We start from the raw sequence: 16,157 nt of genomic DNA, 5'->3' as shown, positions 1-16,157 counted from the left end.
TTTTGGCTCACGGCGTTTGCCGAGTCTATCTCACCTCTCCATCCTCTTCCACTCGTTTGCGCTTCATTTTCACGGAACGCGGAATATCTTACCCTCCGGATACAGTGCTATTGACATGGACTCGTGCTGCGCAGTCAAGCATTCATTCTCGTGAAATCATCGTCTCAGAATGGATGTGCGTAGCGATATTTGATGGTACTTATTTTGAATGCAAGTCGTGCTCGTCTGGTCCAGCCTATCGAGGAGAATCTTGTGAGTGCTCCACGATTTCTTCGCCTGATTATCTGCGCTCACCTGGGCCTTCATTTAGCTTGCGCCAGACTCAGACTCGAGGGCTCGGCACAGGATTCTAAGTAAATGGCCAAAATTCTACCTGAGCTTCGCACGAAATACTTTTGGCGCGCGCAAGCGTTTTCAGGCAGGCGTCGGCATACCGTTGGCCGTCCAGCAGAAGTTATCGTGGAGTCTACATGCAGTTCTAAATCTCAATGAATGGTAGTCTTCGTCGTGACTTTGGTCCGGGAATCGAAACCGCAAAGCACTTCATCGCTAATGGACTTCAACGTTGACTGTGACTCGTGAGTCGACATGCCGTGATGTCGCGGCCCAGCTAACTAGTGACACTGACCATCGTGGCTGTTGACGAGCGGTGGTGGGCTTTGGGCGGGCTAGCGACTAGCGGAGGTGGACGGCTATGACCTCAATTATCGTGCGTTCATGTACGGACCCGCTTTCATCTTACGTGTGAATGTTCGCGCTGCGCTCAAATGAATGGTCGGAGAAAAACAGGGCAAGCTCTACGCCCTCACAGACTTCGAGGACCCGTGGCTGACACGATGCATCTGTGGGTCTACATCGCCCATCGCCTGTCTTCCAGCCTCCATGCGTCTCTGCAGCTAACTCATCGCAGGCTCCAACATAGCGCTTCCAGCTCCCGTTCTAGTAGCTTCTTGCATTGCGTCTGAGCTGACTGGCCTTTTCCGGGATCGCCGACAACGCTGCTCTGGTCTTCTCAACCTCGTGTTCGTCGCACGGTCCTCGTGTGCTGCAGGCCTCGCGCAAGAGGGATCCATCACATCTCATATAGCCCCTACCTACGAGCATGTCCTTCTTCGTCCAGCTACTCTCTCGCTGGCTCCCTGTTCCCCCCATGGCTGCCCCTCCACGCGTCCAGACACCGAATCGACGGATGATTTACGGCGTTATGCACGCCGAATGCCGTCAGTTCTCATCGCTGGACTGGACCCACTTTGTGTACTATGACGGTGTCCAGCGCGCCGACTGGGTCAAACAGCTGGAAGGGTACAAGCTGCGAAGGATGGAGCAGTGGAAGCAAGCGAGCGGCTGGGCCCACGAGTTCCTGTACTTCACGTTCTATACCACGCACCAGGGCAAAGACTTCGTGCGCTACCTCCGTCTCGATCGCATGGGGCAGCTCACCGAGGTCGACGACCCGAACACGACCCCCGGGCCCAGCGACATCGCGCTCTCCGTCTCCAAACCCCAGACCATCGGCTCGTCCGCCCATGCGTCCGACGCGACTGCAGCGCTGCTGGGCACAAAGGCGGCCGGCGACTCGGTCACGGTTGACCCGTATCGCCACGACACCATCGTCGGCAGGCGCAACTGGCCCGCCGGTAGCCAGCTCCTGTACGCTCTCGACTTCCCTCCCGACCAACAGCCCACCATCCTCCACCTCGCGCTCGTCATCGACAGGATCCACAGCATCGGCCCGCATTATAAGCTGCTCGGCACCATGTGCTACTGGTACGCGCGCAGCGTGTACGAGGTCCTGAAGGCCAAGTTCGGCGGGCGCGAGCAGCGGACGCGGCACGCCAATAAGCGCGGGACGTACATGGGCAAGCTCTTCGTCAGCGACGACCTGCACTTCGATCTCTCGCAGCTGTCGGACGACGTGCTGCGCAAGGCTGCAAAGAAGGCGTATCCGCGCAAAGGTCTGCTCGGGAGCTCGTCGTCAGGGCCCGACGGTATCGACTCGCAGGAGGGACAAGCGCTTACGGCGCAGCTGCGAGCGGAGCGCAGCAGCTTGGGGCAGGCTTGCCCCGATGTGTTCGCCATGGTCGAGCTTCCCTCCTCTTCTACGCGCGCGAGGTTCATTCGGCCAATCGAGGATCTCATTGACAAGCTCGACAACATGTATGCGACAAAGGTCGAGGAAATACAAGCTGAAGTGTTCAACAATATGGTACGTGTCCTCGTCAACTTGGTTGTGTTACCTCGTATTGATGTCTCGCACAGGATGACGCTGTCAAAGATGCCGAGGTTTGCTACAAGTGCAGTCCGACTGCGATTTCTAATTGACCTTCCTTCGCAGAATCGTGCCCGCGCAGCCGAGGCCATGCAAAGGGAAACGGAGGCGAGGCGAAAAGAATTGGAGGCTAGGCAACGAGAATTGGAGGATAGGCTAGCCGTCTACGAGCAGCAAGACGCCAGGAAATCTGTGCAGGGTCGGAGCCCTTGAATTGGTCGGCATTTCATCCACTATGCTATACTGTTGCCGTAGGCTATTCCTCTTTTAGCACCGGGCAGTCTTGCAGTGTGGCCTCACTATGACTGCGTTAGTTTATTATTCGTCGTGCAATCGGCGCATTACAGCCTCTTATATCCTTTGACTTACCTTCTCGAGTACATGCATGTATCACTATATGTAGGACTTGATTCTAGCCTCCGATCTCTCCGATGTAACAAGAAAGCTGTTCGTATCTGTCGGCCGCGCCATCTCCTTCGACGATGTTCACCGGTTGAGCATCGTTCAACAAGAATTCTAGATACTGATAAATACATACGTAGCGAACGGATGTTATACAAAGGGATATCGAGTTCTGCGTATCACGCATGCTAGCTTGTGCCTTCACGTGGACCCTCCCTACCTGAGGGTTTTGAAGTCCATCCGAGCCTCGCACCATCGCGCGCAAGGCTGTCTCAAGCCGATCCCTTCGGCCGTTGTCGATCTTGGGAGGACAGCATTTGACCCAGAGTCAAAGCGCAGGCGAAGGACACCTGCGTCGACGAGGCATGAGCCGCGGGCATTTTTCTTGGAAATGCAGATGGCGGAGCATTCGTCGAGCTGGGGGTCGGCGCAGAAGGTGACAGAAAAAGTGCGCGCGGGGCAGCGTTCTGAACGCTATGCGATAAGTAGGCCTTGACACAACCACACAAGTCGACGTATGATGGCGTTCGATGCGAGTACGACAGTGAGATCGTAGCCTTTACCGGGGATTCCTGTCATTGACATTAGCTTCCTGCGACGACAGGTATCGTATCTTACCAGCTCAAGGGAATGCTTGCGCGATCGGATACTGGCAGTTTTGTAGTACTCAGCCACCTCATACATGGCGTCCAAAGCGTCTTCGTAAGCATCATGATCCACTCAAGGGATTGGAACTCTGCCGACATATTTTCGACGCACTGAAGATGATTAGCTTATGTCCAGGTGCGGCATGCCAAGGTCACTAACGTGCAATATGGTCGAGTTGCGAGTCAAGGTCCAATTCCCACCATGACGTTCAGGTTTGCCGCTTTCGAATTTGGAGGGAACGAGATTCCAGTCCACATCCCTTCTCGTTGATGCATAAGGTGCAATTCCAACTAATAACCTCGGCTGTAATATACATAGATAGACCCTGATATCCGTCACTTAGAAGCATAGTAGAATTGGATGAGCGCCAAACTCCTACGGAGATCATGTCGCCACAAAAATCGACTAAGAAGCACCTTGTACTGCGGATGAAACTCACGCCCCACCACCACCACCCAGCCCTGCACTCACCCCACGCAGCACGCCCGCGAAGTTCACGTTGCTGAAGAACGAGCGTGCCGTCGACGCAGAGAAGGACGTCGTCCGACGCGACGTCTGCACATGCTTCGTCTGCGCGGGATGCGGCTCCGGGCGTTGGACGTGCGCCGCCAGCGCGTCGTCAGAATGGACCGGTTGCGCGTCCTTAAAGCGTTCAGAAGGAGCGTCCAGTACGCGGTGACTGTCGGCGCTCGACGCAGCGCTGGCGTTTTGCGCGTGCAATATCGAGCCGGTCGACGCTGCCCGGCTGCGCCTAGGCGTCGTGGAGGAAGGGGAGGCCTGCAAGGAGGCCCGCCTCTCCGTCGACGCGCGCGCGAGGGTGGTAGGCACCACCGACGCCGGTCCAGGGCGACCCGTCGCGCGCACAGTAGCGTCCTCCAACGGAGACTCCTGCGGGCGCGCCGGGAAGATCGTCGGGCTCGAAGACGTGCTCGACGTCGAGCTGGAAGTGGGTTCAGGCGTCCCGAGCGTATTCGCCCTCTTCGGCGTCCTCCCACTCGACTTCGTCGGCGTGCCGCCCTGCGACCTCGGAGCCGCCCCCCGCGACTTCGTCCGCACCAAGCCAAAGAAGCTCGTGCCCATATTCGACTGGAAGTCCGTATCTGACGCAGTACCCTCCGCTCTCTGCTGCCTCGCCGCCGGCCCCCTCGAGCGCGACCGCGAGCGAATCATGCGTAGCAAGTTATGCCCGGTCGTCGCCTGATTCAACGGATGGGGTCCCAGCTCCTCCTTCGACGACGACGATGAGCCAGAGGCCGAAATCGAGTCCTTCGAGCCCGCTGGTGACACCACCTCGGAGTCCATAGGCGATTGTACCTTCGACCCCGGTACCGGACGCCTCTTCTTCGGGCCTCTCGACAAGCTCCGCATCATCCTCATGATCGGGGAGCCTGGTCTCGAGTTGGGCGACCCTAGCCATGGGTCACTGCCCTCGCCGATCGATGCCGCGTCGTCCATAGAGAGCGGGACCCATCCGTCATCGAAGGTGCCCTTGGAGACCTTGTGAGTGATATGAGGGGTCTGTGGTGTAATCTTGGGCGTCTCGGGCACGATGAGGGGCGACTCGTAGGGCGAAGTGGAGGTATCCAGTGGTGGGGTAGCGCCCGCAAGCGGCGTGGCTGGGGCGGTTGTCGTGACATTGACTGCAGGAGGCGCGGTAGCGGTGGTGATCGCCTGGGTCGTGGGCGATCTTTCGTCTCCTTGCATTCCTTCAGAAAGCGCACTAGGTGGGGCGCGAGAGAGCGCTCTCTCCGTACTTGCCCCCGAAGCACTCCGCCGACCTCTGTCATCACTCTTCCGACTCTCCGCGTGCATATCACCCGCCCTCGACGCCGGCCTCCCTCTCTCCCTCCGCGACGAACCGGGTCGTGACATTGTCGACACAGGGCGCGACTTATTCGACGTCGGTCTTGACCCCTCATGTGATGACCCCGGTCGGGTCGACCCTCCATGCGACGACGATGGGCGAGACGACGACGATAGAGGACGCGAGGCCGTGACCGAATAAGGTCGCAACTGCGACGACGTCGACACCCGCGGGGGCGTATCTGCCCCAGACGTGTCCACGGACACCTTGCCCGACGGTTCGACCGACAGCATCATCGAGCTTGCTCTCGACGACGGCCTCATTGCCGACGCCAACCCCACCGCACTCGCTGGCCTACTCTGCCCTGTGATACTCGCCGGCCGACTCGGGCGCTCATCTACCACCGGCGGCGGGCTCGGGCGCTTCGCAGGCTGCTGCGCGGTGCGACGCGAAATCGACGCGCAGAGCATGCCGTCCTCACACTTGGCGACGGTGCCGTCTCCCAGACCGCTATCGTTGACACCCGCGGCCGCCGCGTCTTCGTCGTCGTACACGCCCAGCGCCTCCTCCGAGGCCTCGTGGAATACATCGTCTTCTGAGTCGCTGCTGCACGATCCGGACTGGGATTCTTCATCGTCGGGCGCAAGACTCCAGCGACACGTAGTATCGCCCTTCTGCAGCGCCGCCGCGACGCCCTCCGCTACGCTCGCGGGCGAGTCTGTGATGACACCCTGCGGTCCAAAGACGCTTCCCCGCGACCCAGAAATACTGTTCCGCGAGCCCGGCGATCCCGAACGCAGCGCCGACGGCTGCATCTGCCGCGCCAGCGACGCTGAGCTACCTGGGCGGCTCGTCGACTTGCGCAAGGAGGCATGACTTGTGTTGCGCAACAATGACGTGCGGCTGCTCTTCCCGACGAGCGGGAGTGAGAGCGGCACGACAAGCGTGTCCTTGACCTCCATTCGCGAAGGCGCACCGTCCTTCGACAACGACACCCTGGAGGCGGAGGCAGAACCTGGGCGTGATGCAGCAGGGGATGTGGCGGCGGAAGATCGGCCCGAAGACCGACGGGGTAGGGGGAAGTCTCCGTCGAAGGACTTCGCGCCTGTCAAAGGTTTGAGGGGCAAATCCGAGGCCGACGAGTCCGTTGCAGGCGAGGGGTCAATCCCTGAATCCGTCGAGGGAGAGACGGGCGAATCGGATGTGCCCATGGCGGAGAATGTCGAATGCGGGTCGGTCTCATCTAGGAGGGTCGCCGGCTGCTCGTCGAGGGAGTGCAATCTCCGCTTCTTGAGCACGTCGATCTCGTCCACATTTAGTTGCAGGGAGAGCGGGCGTGGCGAGGGGGACTAGAGCGGATGAGTACAGTGCATATATGCGAGTATGGCATGGACGTACTAGATCTCTTGCCCCTTCTCTTAGCTTCGCCTTCCTCTGCTCTTCCTCGGCTTCCCTCTTCTTCACATCCTGGGGCCCGCTGTACTCCTTCCATGCTCTGAATGCCCGCGCTGTCCATCTGATCGCGCGCGCCGGGTGTTCCGTCGCGGAGAAGCACTCCATGCAGCAGGGCCGCAGCGGCATGAGCAGATCGCCGCTCTCGTCCCACTCGTCCGGCCCCATTGTGTGCGTCGGCGTCGGCGGCGTGGAGCTCTGACGGCTGGGCGTCGCAGAAAGCTGCCGCGGTGGCGTCGGATGCTGCTGCAATCCTATGCGTTGCAGAAACGTCGTACGGGGAGATGAACTGAGTTCCGGTGATGCAGCAACCTCTTCTGGTATGGTTGCTGGTGTGCGGTGCATGGGCTGCGGCGAAGGAGGATCCACCGCGGGGAGCAATTCTGCGATCGGGGTCGACTCGCAGTGACAGTGGATATGGGGGCTATGGTGTTTCAATGCGGAGGGGAGTTCAGGGCTGTCTGGGTGGGGCGTAGTCGGTGCAGAGACGAATCTAGGGAGTATGAAAGGGGGGAAGCGTGTTTAGCACATTGTCATTGACGAGGAGGACTACATCAGACAAACGCACCCTATCGTCGGTACGCGGACGGACCAAAGGGTGGTGTCGCGGCGTACCACCATGCGCGTACGGGAGCGCGAACGCTGGCGGCCTGGCGGGGAAGGCAGGTTGGGTATGACATTGCAGCGGTTGGCGAAGCGCACGAGGCGGCGCGCGGCGTCGCCGCTACTGTCCGTGCCCGTGCTCGTGCTCGCGCTGGGCGAGTCTGTGAGCATAGTGCGGGTATCGTCGTCGTATTGAAGTCACTCGTCGTCTTGCAAGAGCTCGCAGACGTCGGGACGGAGGGTTGAGGCCGGGCACGAAGTGGGTGATGAGAGGGGAAGAGAAACTCGAAGTAGCCTCCAGCTTATGGGCAGCTGATCATCTCCAATGACATGCAGCAGCTGATCTAGAAGAGCCGAGCTCCCGGGATGTCAGCTTCAAGGTATTTGTGCCTGCATCCTCGAGGGGATCGTTCGCAGCAGTGCGCGCTGTCGATGGCTATCGTGTATTCTGGCGGACGAGATGAACAGAGGGCGGTAGCGCATCGAGCGCGCTAAGTCGACTACGACCCACGCGGACATCCAACATGCTGCCTGTGACGTAATACTAGCTAGCCATAATTCGCACAGTCTCGTGACCCCCTGTTGAAGTTGGTGTATGTGAATATAGCAGGTACGATGGCAACCCTGATAATGGTTAGTTAGCTTGCATATCCGTCCAAATCTCTTCCTGATACTTCTCCCTGGTCTTGTCAAACCCAGAAGGGGCGAATCGAATCGTGAGAATTCCAACAACCTCGGAACCGGCGCTATCAGCCACCCTTGTCCACAACCACCATCACGGTGGCTGGCCATTTCTTGCTTTCCTCCCAGCTATACAGTAAAATAGTTAGGTGGGGAACCCACGATAGCTCGCGCAGGGGCTTACCGCGCGCCTTTGGCGCGCTGGCGGCCTTGCGGCCCGATAGCCCGCACGACCCGCCGCCACCGCCTGAAAGGCAGCGAAGGACGTTTATTACCGTCCCAGGGTCACAAGATCCTTCGATACCTACATACAGTAGGTAGATACGAACATGGAAATGTGTTTTATTCGCGCCACTAGCAAAAATTGAACGCCCTGCTGCTCTTGGATGGCGACAAACAGTCGGGCCCCTCCACAGCATGTTTCGCATTGTCCTTCTGCACAGAAATCGGCCATCATGCAGATAGCGATATACTGTCCCACTCTGTCAAATTTCAGAGCGGCACATCAAAGTTTGTGCGCGCTGCGCGCGCCACAGCTCGCAGGGCCCTTTTCGAGTAATCCCCGGGAAAATATTTGTACTTAGTGACACGGCAAGTCTAGGGCACCCATCACGAAGTCACGATTGCTCACGCTTCCCCTGCCTCGTACCTCGGCGGGGCCCCTGCGCGAGCAATAACACAATAGGACGTATTAGTTTCGATAAATATCAGCAGTTTCTACATCTACTGCCCATTGAAAACAATGGGCACTTGATGCAAAACCCGCTGATATTTCATCCAACTAATACGTTCTAATGCTCTCGATACCCTCCGAGTCTATGTCGGCCTGCAAAACCCCCAGTACTGTCCCCATCATCAATCATCGCATCATAGCGCTGGACAAAGGTGAATATCGTGGACAGGTCAGTATTTTTCTTATGCTTTACAATGAACTGTGTACTAACTCTTCCCGCACAGATAGAGCACTTTGAGTATCACTGGGGTATGCAGAAGGGCGAGCTGGATTTGAGCTCGCCCCTCAACCACATCATCGCGATTTTTCCTCCTATCGGACATTGACAAGATATGGCCTTTCCTGGCGATATATTGAGGCCCATGGCAGTGCATGAAGCACAATTGGTTACCGTGAAATGTCCCCGACAGGAGCATGTTGCCTGAGCATACCTGGTTATACCTGACAATGGCATGTTGCGCATTTTCATCGCATTTTGGACCTGCCTTGCGCTCCTTATCACGAAATGCAACACCCTTGCCTGCACTGGTAAGCTACATTCCAGAAAGGCTTACTAAAGGACCGGCTCGTCGACCAGTTCGGTTCAGAAGGCGGTTCAATACTTCAAAAAGAGTAATACTAGTAGAGTTTTCATTTCATTTATTTCTCAGAAACTATGTACAGTGCACTGCATAACGTGCCACGCGACCGTCGCGTTCACTGCCCTTCAATATTTGCGTGACTAAAAGGCATCTGTAGGGTGCTTCAGTGAATCGTCTAGAAGCTGACGAAGACTGACCTCGGCGAAGCCTTGCTTTCGTGGGAGCTGGGAAAATTGCAGTGTCGTGTATCTCTAAGCAGCGAGTCAGAAACTCGGGACATCATGGGGGATGGGATGAAAGCTCGTACTCGCGTTGTTGGGAGGGGAAGAGGGGAAGAACGACAATTGATGCGTTGAGAGCACTAAGTGAAGTTCTGGTCAGATACTGGGTTAGCTGCTGACCATTGGGGCACGCACCTTTAAGCGGGAAAAGAGGCGAGCGCTACGATCATTGTTGAAGTCACGATGAAGCTCGCCGCTGATGCGCTCGAGCTTGTGGTGGTAATGATGAACTTACGCTCTGGGAGATCATTGGTACTAGACAGTGATGATGTCGCAGAATACGCACCTGGCACCTTACAAAAGCCCGACTGACGACGACGCGCCGATCATGAGATTGTGCCAAGCACGCGTGTCGTCTCCAGCGAGCGAGATGGCGCGCTCTGTCCTTGCGTGTCGGTATACTATCTCAAGGTGATGTATGCAGTAACAAGCAGGGGTCAGTCGGAGTTTTCTTGCGGAGACCTCGAGGGCGGCGGCGAGGTGGTGGAGGTGATGGAAAGAGCAGCAAATGCGGATGCCGTTCATGTGAGGCCTTATAAATCCAGAGAGTGTGATTCACGTGGGAAGGTGACGCGTCATCCGACAGGGGGAGCTGATATTTCGCTAAGTCGCATCGGGAGGGAGGTAGTAGACGGCGAGGGCATCGCAAGGCGACGGTAAGGAGTAGGCAAGGGGATGCCTGATCGCGCATTGATGCTGCCAAGCTGCCGAGATCTTGCCGCGGTCCGGCTGAATCGGCAAGTTCCTACCTTTCGCGGCATTGTCCGGCAAGAGGCGCAATCGCTGACATCGCGATGTCTTTTTGAAAGGATTTTCGCGATGATCCGACGTCTGTAGCTTTATACGGTTTTACCGTAGGGAATCTGACACTTCTCGCAGTCCGTGAAGACATGGCTGCGGCGATGAGAGATCTCGAGTGGGTCTTGATGCCGACGAAGGAAGTTCTGGACGCCATGTATGAGATGGCCGAGTACAATAAGGTTGCCGACTTTCGGTCGCGCAAGCATTTCCTGAAGGTATTTTATCTGCTTACAGTGCTTACGCTCGAGCGAAGCTGACACTAAAGCAATGAACTCCCAGAAGGAGAATACGTATACAACATCGTACCGCTGTGCTACCTCAAGCGTCGCCCCACGCTGTATGCCGCCATGGGCGATCGCGTCAAAGCCTATCGAACGCCTTACCGAACCCTCCCTTGTATCCGCTCTCGCGCGCACCCATTCTTCGTCGCCTTCTTCGCTGTTTGCCAACTGGACAGGTGCGCTGCCATCGTCATGCCCGAACACAAAGCCCGCGCGCTCATGAGGTCTGTAGGACGCATCACCTGGTGCTGGTGGAACGAGCCACCGCAAGAGTTCCTCGTCGGGGATGAGACTCTTTGGAAGGCGCACCGACATCCGCTGAGCGATGATGGCCATGACGCTTGCCTTGTGCTGCAAGGAACGCATGGTGGGAATACGAACAAAGGTCCGAGAACGCGTCGAACGACGCGCGCGCCCTGTCAGCAGGTCAGGTCGACTGCTGTGGCATCCAAGCCATACGCAAGGGGCGATCTTCGCTCACTTCGTGACTGCCGCTCAGCGCTCCCGCGACCTGGACGTGTCTCGGGCGAACAAGATGAAGATCAAGAAGACCGAACCGCCGACGCGCGACCATACGAGCGTGGTTGGCCGACCTTTTACTCAACGTTGACACTACCAGCGCGTTCTCTTTTCCCTCTGACGAACATATTCCTCGCGACGACGTGCTGGATCTGCACCAGCTTGAACCGCGTTGGGCAGCACAGGACGCGCTCGACCCTGACAACAGCAACGTCTGCTCTTCGGGGCTGATCTGCGGCGATGGCGTCGATTATTCGGGTTACTCGAGCAACAAGTGGGCCAAGCGACTCTATTATGCCTGCCTGATGGACAGGGACCCGATCTCCTTGCCATAGGCCCTGTACGTCTCCGGATAGCATGCTCATATTATCGCGCGTCACCCTTACGGCAATATCATGTTCTCCGTCGAGTGGAGGACTTGCGTCGGGATGAAACTTGAGTGCTGCCAAAAATCTCCGGTTTCTTCGGATTCCTTGTCGCGCAAGATTTAGCGTGCCGCGTCCGGTACAATGCTGCTACGCCGGCGTTCGATATAGGCAAACCTTCGAGTCCATCTTTTCGGCGCGAGCGACGCGTCGCTCGCTATAGCTTTGATGACTTGGGGTAATCATGAATGCTTTGTACACTTTCGAGGGCGCATGGATTGATTTGAATATGTTCACCTCGAAGGCCAATCGGCAGGGAGCCTCGCCAGATATTGCATAGGGAAATCACCGTACCTTCGTATCCTCAGTCTGACTCGGGCGACCAACGAACTTTATGGGGTCGTAACGTTCGTCAAATTCGTAACAATCGTAATAGTCATACCAAATAATAACGGAGGAAAGTGGGAGGGGATGAGGGAACTGAGAGAAAGTGGGTGGAGGAAGAGGAAGAGGAAGAGAAAAAGAGGAGAGCACGAAGGAGAGGGGCGGAGAATAAATAGTAGAAGGTACGGTGAATAAATAGGGAAAGAGCTTGAAAACTGTCGCGAGCGCCAGGCCAGCTAGCTGTTGCGGGAGTCGGATCAGCCAGCTGATGCGGAGAGCGTCGAATATTGCAAGTCTTGCGTTCGTGTGAGGGATCAAGCGACCTCCGGCGCGTCGATACCGTCCATGATCCGCCCAATCTTCATAACAAGCCTCACATCCTCTTTAGCATACGCAGGAACCACGTCCTTGTTTGCGAGATCCTTGTGCGTCAGGGTCTTGTAGGCCTTGAAGGAGAAGAAGTGAGGCCCGCCATGCAGCTTCGCCAAGGGGAGTTGCGGCCTGCCAGTGGGGGTCGTGAAGGGACGCCTAATGGTCCGTTCCTTGGTGGTGCCGTCCGGGAGGTGCTTGATGATTACGATTGGCGCATCGGCCCAGTTCAAGAGAGGAATCATGCGGCAATCCCTACCAAGGGAAAGGAAAGGGAAGATCTGTCTTTTTTGAGCGATTCATGCGAACGACGATGAATGAATTACACACCTCCTCATGATGAATAAACCCGGCCTTATTCTTCCTGGGGGCCTTTTCGCCAGTCCAGCCGATGACGACCTTCTTGTTCAGTGCGACATAGAGTTTCTCCAGATCGGGGCGCGTGGGTATGATGATGAGTAGCCGATTGTCGAAAGGGATATGTATCTCAGAAGACACTGAAAATGAGAGATTGAGCATGAAATAAAGATCTTCAAGAAATAAAACCGGTGCTCACGCAGAACGAGGTTGAGCCGCTGGTCAAGGTTGATAGATTCCGAAAGGACCCCCGACGCTTTTTCGAATTCCTTGAGCTTGGAGAATGTTCAGAAAAATAGAGTCAGAGAATAGTGACCACGCACCTCTTCTGCTGGGGTCGCCCGATCCACGATATGCGAAACTTGAACCGTCTTATTCTCCTTGGACTTTCCAGACCCCGCACATCTGCTGCCCGTCGGTGCGACCGCGGCAACATCCCTTGCGTGGGGTCTAGAATCTTCACTGGTGATGCGATATTGGGGGGTTATATGTCCAATGCGCGCCTCACGGACGGCCTTGTATGCATTGCGCTTCGGAGTCCTGGGCGCACTGTACTCTGAGTCTGTCGACGCCGAACTCGAAGTCGACGCAGAGTTGACCTGCGCTTCGCGAGCCGCCAGCCGGGTAGACTTGCGTATCCCCGTCCGTTGGTTCTCGACGCGCTGTTGGCGCTGTGCGGCAAGGTGGGCCGAAGTTCGCTTGCTTGTCGTTCGGCTAGCGGTGCCACTGCTTTTGCGCGGAGACGATTGACCAGCATCAGCCGTGCGCCTGGATGCCACAGATCTCATGGTAGCGTGCTGTCTATTCGTCAGTGCGTGCGCCTAGACGGGGACGTGGGTTGACGCACCGGGATCAGTGAAGGTGGAAGTGGAAGGGAGAGATGGGCAACAGCGTATTGGTACAATCCCATTAATCTATATCACGGGACTTTGGCCAAAAGCGCAGCCATAATCAAGACATTGTGACTCCGGCTATCAACACAAACATCGATGGCGGCCGAAAACAATGGAGGTCCGGCGTTATGTTGACGTTGTGTCACAGTAACGCTGGCCCGTGGGAATCTGCCACCTGACGCCATCAGCGCGCCTTCCTAACAACCACGACCACACCCTTCAGCACTAGCGGCTCGCGACTCGTAGCTGAGACCCCCGGCGTAGCTTTTATTGTTAGAAGAATGTCTACAATACCCTCCGAATCCCTCTCGTCGTGCAAGGCTTTCAACGCTTGCTCCATCATCAACCATCGCATCTTGAATCTGGACCAAGGTCGCTATCGTCGACAGGTCCGTACTCCTCAGTGCATTCTTGATAGTCACTGACTTTGTATTGCTCAGATCGAGCACTTCGAGTACTACTGGGGTATGCGGAAAGGCGAACTTGACCTGAGCTCGCCACTCAACCATATTCAGCGTACGTTTCTCCATTTCCCACGTGGTGCGACAAACTGACACAACTTCTAGTCCGGGAAGACATGGTCGAGGCGCTTGGGAATCTCGAATGGGTCATGATGCCCACGAAGGAGACTCTGGACGCTATATACGAGTTGGCCGAATACAACAAAACCGCAAATATTCACTCAAGAAGGCATTTCCTGAAGGTTGGCTATCCTTTTCTCCTCGAGCACTTGGAGCTCATATCACTACAGGATTTCCCCGAAGGAGAGTACGAATACGACGTTATCCCCCTGTACTACCTCAAACATCGCAACACCCTCTATGTCGACCGTGGCACCTCCAGCAAAGCCTATCGCACCCCATACAGAACTCTGCCGCGCATCCGGTCTCGCGCACATCCGTTCTTTGTCACCTTCTTCGCCGACGATCAGCTTGACATGTGTTGTGCCACCGTCATGCCCGAGAAGAAAGCACGCACATTGAAGTCCTCCATCGGGCGTATCATTGGGTGCTGGATGGCAGAGCCGCCGTCTGCCTTCCTCGAGGGAGATCAGGCCACATGGAAGGCGCACCGTCATCCTCTCAGCGATGACGGCCGCGATGCGAGCCCTCCACTGCGCAACTCGCGGCGAGGGAATGCTGCGCAGGGCGTTAAAACACGCAGCATGACACGTGCGCCCTGTCGCCAGAAGAAAACGACCGCAGCGGCGCCCACACCATACGCGAAATTCGATTCTCGACCAGCTCGCATCCGAGGCTCAGCGCTCCCTCGTGCAGGCTTGGAGTCCGGCGAAGAGGATGGGCAAAGTTCGGTCTTTGACCCGTCAATCATTCGCGAGTGGGTAGCCGGCATCCTTTCCACGAGCGGCAGCGCTGTCACCTACGACGATCCACGCAGTGACGAGAAGCTGGGTCAGTACCAGCGCGAGGCGGCCAGGGATCCACAGGATGCGCTCGACCCTGTCACCAACGTCACGTACTGCTCAGGGCTGATCATCGGCCGTGGCAATGACTGGTCGCGCTTCTCAAGCAACAACTGGGCCATGCGCGTCTGCGGGACCTATCTGCCGAGCAGCGACCCGCCTTGCTAGCCGTGCGCTTTACGTTGAACACTGTCGCACTCCCGCCTTCATCGCATGATCGCCTACTCGCGATCCAGCTGTGTACCATAACCATGTACTGCGGCCTCGACCCCTACACCTGCGTTTTCCGCCACAAGGCGCGCTGCACACGCAGTCCGCAGTCCGCTGGCGGAATCGCCCATGGCCCGCGACACGCTCGCCGTCGTCGATTCATATGCCGTAGCGCATTTTGACCGTCGATGCTGCCATAGCCTTGCCCCCGGGAGCGCGCAGGTGATGCTAATAGCATACTTTGCGTGCTCGTTCTGGGGACCTGCTCTATATGTAGCGCGCGACAAGGAAGGTCCGGCCCCTGCAATGTATCTGCAATCCGACCAAATGTAGATTATGTTCACGAAGGAAGATGCGCGGCTTGGCAAGCCCTGCCGCATATTTTGCCTTATACATATATCCGAGTCACTGATTGTACAAATAGAGACGATTGTAGTGTATCTACGTTGTGAATCGCGGTCTCAAGGGCGCAAATTGATGCACTGAACCGTGTAGCTTTCGAGTCACAGTAACGCTGGGCCAAGAGTCCTCCGAGAATGCCATGCAGGGCGATATGACACGCCCACCGTGTCGCCAGCCACAGTTGGCAGCTATAGCGCGCAAGCATCATGCAAGCCTCAACATTCGCCCAGATGACGAGCGCGGCTTCGAGACTGAATCGACTGGAATCGGCGACGAGACCGAGCGAGACAACCTGCGCACCGTCGACCGTCCGCTCCTGGCCGGCCAAAGTTCTCCGCACGAACGACATCACTTCCCTTCTGCCCGACGATATCTCGCATGGGGACGAGACTTTGACACAGTATCGGCGTAGCGCCACCAGGGATGCGAGGACCACGCTCAACCCACGTATCAACACATGACACCTTCAGGATTGCTCTGCGGCAGTGGCATGATTGTTATCGCAGAGCGAGTACTAACATGGCCGTGCACGTCTGCGATACCCGCCTGATGGGCAGCATTCCATCCCACTAGCCCCGCGTGCTTTCTGCCTTCGTTTGGCGTAAGCTACCTCATCGCGCCTCACCACCACAGCTGCAGTCTTCAGCAAGGCGTCCACTGCAAGAGAACACCACAGAGCGCGAGCGCTCGCGATCGTGC

At 56.9% G+C, this 16,157-nt stretch overlaps 7 protein-coding genes across 7 annotated transcripts; 3 read left to right on the top strand and 4 right to left on the bottom strand.

The window, feature by feature from the left end:
- Positions 1-1,150: 1,150 nt before the first annotated feature.
- SCHCODRAFT_02602631 (uncharacterized protein) lies at positions 1,151-2,482 on the top strand (the record flags this gene model as incomplete). Its single annotated transcript, XM_003027682.1, has 3 exons — positions 1,151-2,206; positions 2,260-2,283; positions 2,336-2,482. 3 exons carry the CDS (start codon positions 1,151-1,153, stop codon positions 2,480-2,482), a joined length of 1,227 nt encoding a protein of 408 aa, XP_003027728.1.
- Positions 2,483-2,873: 391 nt separating this feature from the next.
- SCHCODRAFT_02640141 (uncharacterized protein) lies at positions 2,874-3,375 on the bottom strand. The gene is made up of 3 exons (XM_050346130.1): positions 3,290-3,375; positions 3,162-3,243; positions 2,874-3,108 (listed from the first exon to the last, which is right to left on the bottom strand). The coding sequence occupies exons 1-3, from the start codon at positions 3,353-3,355 to the stop codon at positions 2,888-2,890; spliced, it is 369 nt and encodes a 122-aa protein (XP_050197861.1). The 5' UTR covers positions 3,356-3,375; the 3' UTR covers positions 2,874-2,887.
- A 191-nt stretch (positions 3,376-3,566) lies between these two features.
- Positions 3,567-7,630, bottom strand: SCHCODRAFT_02640139 (uncharacterized protein). Its single transcript, XM_050346129.1, has 3 exons — positions 7,144-7,630; positions 6,522-7,068; positions 3,567-6,472 (listed from the first exon to the last, which is right to left on the bottom strand). The coding sequence occupies exons 1-3, from the start codon at positions 7,347-7,349 to the stop codon at positions 3,755-3,757; spliced, it is 3,471 nt and encodes a 1,156-aa protein (XP_050197860.1). The 5' UTR covers positions 7,350-7,630; the 3' UTR covers positions 3,567-3,754.
- Positions 7,631-8,653: 1,023 nt separating this feature from the next.
- On the top strand, positions 8,654-9,078 carry SCHCODRAFT_02714794 (uncharacterized protein; the record flags this gene model as incomplete). Its single annotated transcript, XM_003027681.3, has 2 exons — positions 8,654-8,761; positions 8,817-9,078. 2 exons carry the CDS (start codon positions 8,654-8,656, stop codon positions 8,916-8,918), a joined length of 210 nt encoding a protein of 69 aa, XP_003027727.1. The 3' UTR covers positions 8,919-9,078.
- A 1,215-nt stretch (positions 9,079-10,293) lies between these two features.
- SCHCODRAFT_02692719 (uncharacterized protein) lies at positions 10,294-10,902 on the bottom strand (the record flags this gene model as incomplete). Its single annotated transcript, XM_003027407.2, has 1 exon — positions 10,294-10,902. The coding sequence occupies one exon, from the start codon at positions 10,900-10,902 to the stop codon at positions 10,294-10,296; it is 609 nt and encodes a 202-aa protein (XP_003027453.1).
- A 1,216-nt stretch (positions 10,903-12,118) lies between these two features.
- Positions 12,119-13,318, bottom strand: SCHCODRAFT_02516922 (uncharacterized protein; the record flags this gene model as incomplete). Its single annotated transcript, XM_003027406.1, has 4 exons — positions 12,119-12,454; positions 12,504-12,670; positions 12,730-12,805; positions 12,854-13,318. 4 exons carry the CDS (start codon positions 13,316-13,318, stop codon positions 12,119-12,121), a joined length of 1,044 nt encoding a protein of 347 aa, XP_003027452.1.
- A 386-nt stretch (positions 13,319-13,704) lies between these two features.
- On the top strand, positions 13,705-15,014 carry SCHCODRAFT_02516534 (uncharacterized protein; the record flags this gene model as incomplete). The annotated part of the gene is made up of 4 exons (XM_050343353.1): positions 13,705-13,812; positions 13,864-13,939; positions 13,990-14,126; positions 14,175-15,014. 4 exons carry the CDS (start codon positions 13,705-13,707, stop codon positions 15,012-15,014), a joined length of 1,161 nt encoding a protein of 386 aa, XP_050197859.1.
- Between the last annotated feature and the right edge of the window lie 1,143 nt (positions 15,015-16,157).

This window comes from Schizophyllum commune (assembly GCF_000143185.2).
Source record: "Schizophyllum commune H4-8 unplaced genomic scaffold SCHCOscaffold_12, whole genome shotgun sequence".
NCBI lineage: Eukaryota > Fungi > Basidiomycota > Agaricomycetes > Agaricales > Schizophyllaceae > Schizophyllum > Schizophyllum commune.
The sequence above is the reverse complement of the archived record's forward strand: the minus strand, read 5'-3'. Positions and strand labels throughout refer to the sequence as shown.